At 38.7% G+C, this 4042-nt stretch overlaps 1 protein-coding gene across 1 annotated transcript; it reads left to right on the forward strand.

Annotated features, from left to right (window-relative positions):
- Nucleotides 1-212: 212 nt before the first annotated feature.
- Nucleotides 213-1406, forward strand: LOC143597807 (uncharacterized). Its single transcript, XM_077076200.1, has 2 exons — nt 213-761; nt 1236-1406. The coding sequence occupies exons 1-2, from the start codon at nt 213-215 to the stop codon at nt 1404-1406; spliced, it is 720 nt and encodes a 239-aa protein (XP_076932315.1).
- Nucleotides 1407-4042: the final 2636 nt, after the last annotated feature.

Below are 4042 nucleotides of genomic sequence, written 5' to 3' on the forward strand. Positions count from 1 at the left end.
TCCCTTATGATCTTATTCAAGAAGCTGGAGAATTTGTATGATCTACCAATCCGGCGAATAAGAAGTGACAATGGGACGGAGTTCAAGAACAACAGGATGCTTGACACTGTAATAACCGGGGGATTCTTCATGAATTCAGTGCACCTTACACTCCACAAAAAATTGGGGTCGCTGAACGAAAGAATCAAACCTTGATTGAAACGGATCGAACTATGATATCTGATTCAAAATTACCAGTTAAATTTTGGTCAGAAGCTGTGGTGGAAGCTTGTTATACACTCAACCGGGTGCTTACAGTAAAGAAATTTGGCAAGATGTGTTTTGAGCTACTTAATCTTCGAAAACCAAACTTGAAGTGGCTTGAACCGTTTGGATCAATGTGTACTGTTCTTGACCCAAGTGGGAAATTTGGTCCCAAATCTATGGAAGGTTTCTTTGTAGGGTATGCTAGTTCACTTAGACGTGTCTATATTCCTAGCATCCACAAGATTGTCCAAGTCCAAAATGTCGATTGTCAAAGATACACTCCTAATATTCAACGACCGGGGAATTCACGACTATTTGATTATGAGAGTATTTGGGAGAGTTTCAAACTCCCTAAGGAAGATTTTTCCGAAGAAACTTTGACGATGATTTACAATAAAAAATTGTCGGAAAGTCAAGTGACTATCCATGAAGAACCTGTGTCTATTCCTCAAGAAGTAGCTGACCATGTTCAATCTGATGATGTTCCAGAATCTTATCCTGCTTTGGTGACGATGGTGAATCAGATGAGGAGATTATCGAAGCCATTTCTCCATCCAATGCTGAAGAGAATGTGACTAATCTCCAAATTGAAGTGTCTGTACCTACAGAAGTGGTGCCGAGAACTTTATCCTACCATCTCAAGGATAATATGATAGGAGATCTGAATGCTGGGGTGCAAACTAGACGTGAACTCGGTCAGAACCTCCAGTGTTTCTACTCTCATGTATCTCCTTTGCAAAATCAATTCTTATTTATTTATTTCTTAGCTTGAGCCGAAAACATATAAAGAGGCCCTAACAGAAGAAAGCTGGGTGAATGCCATGCAAGAGGAGCTTATGTAGTTTGAGAAGCTCGAGGTCTGGAAATTGGTTGACTTACCCGAAGATAAAAAGCAGATTAACACCAAGTGGGTGTTCAAGTGTAAACGGGATGAAAATGGGATCATTGTCAGAAACAAGGCAAGACTTGTTGTGTTGGGATTTAACTAGAGGGAAGGTATCGACTACAACGAGGTTTATGCACTAGTTGCAAGGCTAGAAGCTATTCAGATCTATCTAGCGTTTGCTTACTGGAAAGGTTTTAAAGTTTATCAGTTGGATGTGAAGTCAGCATTTCTTAATGGGAAGATTAGTGAAGAAGTCAACGTGGGACAACCATAGCGGTTTGTCGATCTGATCCACAAAGACAAAGTGTACTTACTTGATAAAGCCCTTTACGGTCTCCATCAGGCCCCGAGAGCCTGGTATGAGACGTTGTCTCAACATCCCTTAGACAAGGGGTTTATCTGAGGAACCGTCGACTGTACACTTTTCACTAAAGCTGTTATGGACATCTACTGATTGTGCAGATATATGTCGATGATATCATTTTTGGGTAGACAAACGATGTTCTATGCAAGCAGTTTGAAGAAGTAATGAAGAAGAAGTTTGAAATGACTGCAATAGGGGAGATGAAATTCTTTCTTAGACTTCAAGTAGAACAGATGTCATATGGTATCTTTATCCATCAGATAAAATATGTCAATGATGTATTGGTGACTTGGATTATGAGATACTAGCCACATCAATAATAATATGTGTCTTGGGCATACCGAGTCCAACAATCTCCCACTTGCACAAGATACATAGAAGATTGATGCAAGTAGCAAATACCGCCTAACTACGGTTTACTACCCCTAATACGCATGACGAAGTGCCATTCAATAACATCATCCCCTTCAAGTACCTTACTTGAAATGATTTAGGTGAATCTATCATTTATCCTTTTGCCATAGATGTCATGTCAAATCCAGAGAAACAAAATGATCATTCTTTGTTGATTTAACTTTGCAGGCCTTAGACATCTTACTCTCAACGAATAAGAGGGAAAAATCCCTTTTTGACTACATAAGTCTCTCACAATCACCTTGTACCATACCTGATCTTAGACTTATGTACTGTCATGTTTCAGAGTAGCGAAGAACTAAGTCAAAGTACAATATTCGGTGAATATCAAGACCCAATATGTATCTCAGGTCGGAGAATACTATGATATTCGCCTTTACTCAAATTCACTTATGATCAATCACAAAGATTCCATGTAGTAACATTTGAGAGCGGGTTAGTCCAATATTTATATCCCATAAATATCTATGAACCTTGGCAGCAACCCTTGCTCTATATTTATACCTTATGAATATCCACCAATCCAAGTTCATAATAGTCTTACCTTCATATTTTCTCCCACAAATATGAGCGATTACGGACATTTATAATAAGTAACTTATTCATGGATTTAAACATGCTAATATGGAACATAACTCAAAATGTCATAATCATAAACCATAATTATATGAATGAGTCAAAATAACAATTGTTCCGATATCCAAATACAAAATTCGATCATATCCAATCACTAGAATATAGAAGTCCTAAGGCACAAGTGTGACCTTCATGCTTTGGCCTTTCAAGGAGCTTCGTAAGTAGATCCGCAATGTTTTGATCGGTATAAACTTTGCGAATACATATCTTTCCTTTTTCAACTTCATCCCTTATGTAGTTGAACCTCCGCTCAATGTGCCTCGTCTTTTGATGAGCACGAGGTTCCTTGGTTTGAGCAATCGCACCCTCGTTGTCACAAAAGATTTCTAGAGGGTCCTGAATGGTACGGACCACCCCTAGATCGGCAATGAATTTCCTTATCCACGCAGCTTCTTGAGCTGCCAATGACACGGTGATGTATTCCGATTATGTGGTGGACAAAGCTACCACATCTTGTTTTGAGCTCTTCCAAGAGACTGCCCCACCATTCATAATGAAAACATATCTCGATTTTGATCGAGAATCATCTTGATCAGTTTGGAAACTCGCATCCGTGTAACCTTTTACAATGAGTTCCTCCTCACCCGAACCGTATATTAGAAACATGTCCTTAGTCCTTCTAAAGTATTTCAATATACTCTTAACTGCCGTCCAATGGCTACTTCCCAGATTATGTTGGAATCTACTTGTCATACTTAAAGCGCATGACACATGCGGTCTAGTGCATACCATTGCATACATGATGGATCCAATAGCCGATGCGTATGGGATTCCATTCATTTTCTCTTGCTCATCCTTTGAGCTTGGACATTGAGATGCACTCAATATCTTTCCTCTTTGAATACGTACCAAACCTTTCTTAGAGTTCCCCATCTTGAATCTTTTCAAGATTTTGTCAATGTATGCACTTTATTTTAAACCTATCAACCGCCTCGATCTATCCCTATAGATATTTATTCCCAAAATATAGGTGGCTTCACCAAGATCCTTGATAGAAAAACAACTTCCAAGCCATGCTTTCACACCTTCCATGGTTGGAATGTCATTCCCAAATAGTAGTATGTCATCAACATACAATACTAAGAAGGTAATGATGCTCCCACTAGCTTTCTTATACACACAAGCTTTATCACCATTCTTGATGAATTCAAATTTCTTAACTTCTTCATCAAAACGGTGATTCCAACTTCTAGATGCTTGTTTCAATCCATAGATTGATTTCTTTAACTTGCATACTTTGTTAGGATGTTATGGATCGACAAAACCTTCGGGTTGAACCATATAGACATCTTCCTCAAGATGCCCATTTAGAAAAGCGGTTTTGACATCCATTTGCCATATCTCATAGTCATAATGTGCGGCTATGGCAAACAATATCCTAATAGACTTTAGCATTGCTACGGGAGAAAAAGTTTCATCATAGTCAACCCCTTGAGTTTGAGTGAAACCTTTTGCTACAAGTCTTGCTTTATAAGTATCCAAGTTTCCAAGCATAT

This window comes from Bidens hawaiensis, unplaced genomic scaffold, assembly GCF_021521415.1.
Source record: "Bidens hawaiensis isolate Kalapana, Puna unplaced genomic scaffold, B.hawaiensis_p1.1 tig00049062_1, whole genome shotgun sequence".
In the NCBI taxonomy this organism is placed as follows: Eukaryota; Viridiplantae; Streptophyta; class Magnoliopsida; order Asterales; family Asteraceae; genus Bidens; species Bidens hawaiensis.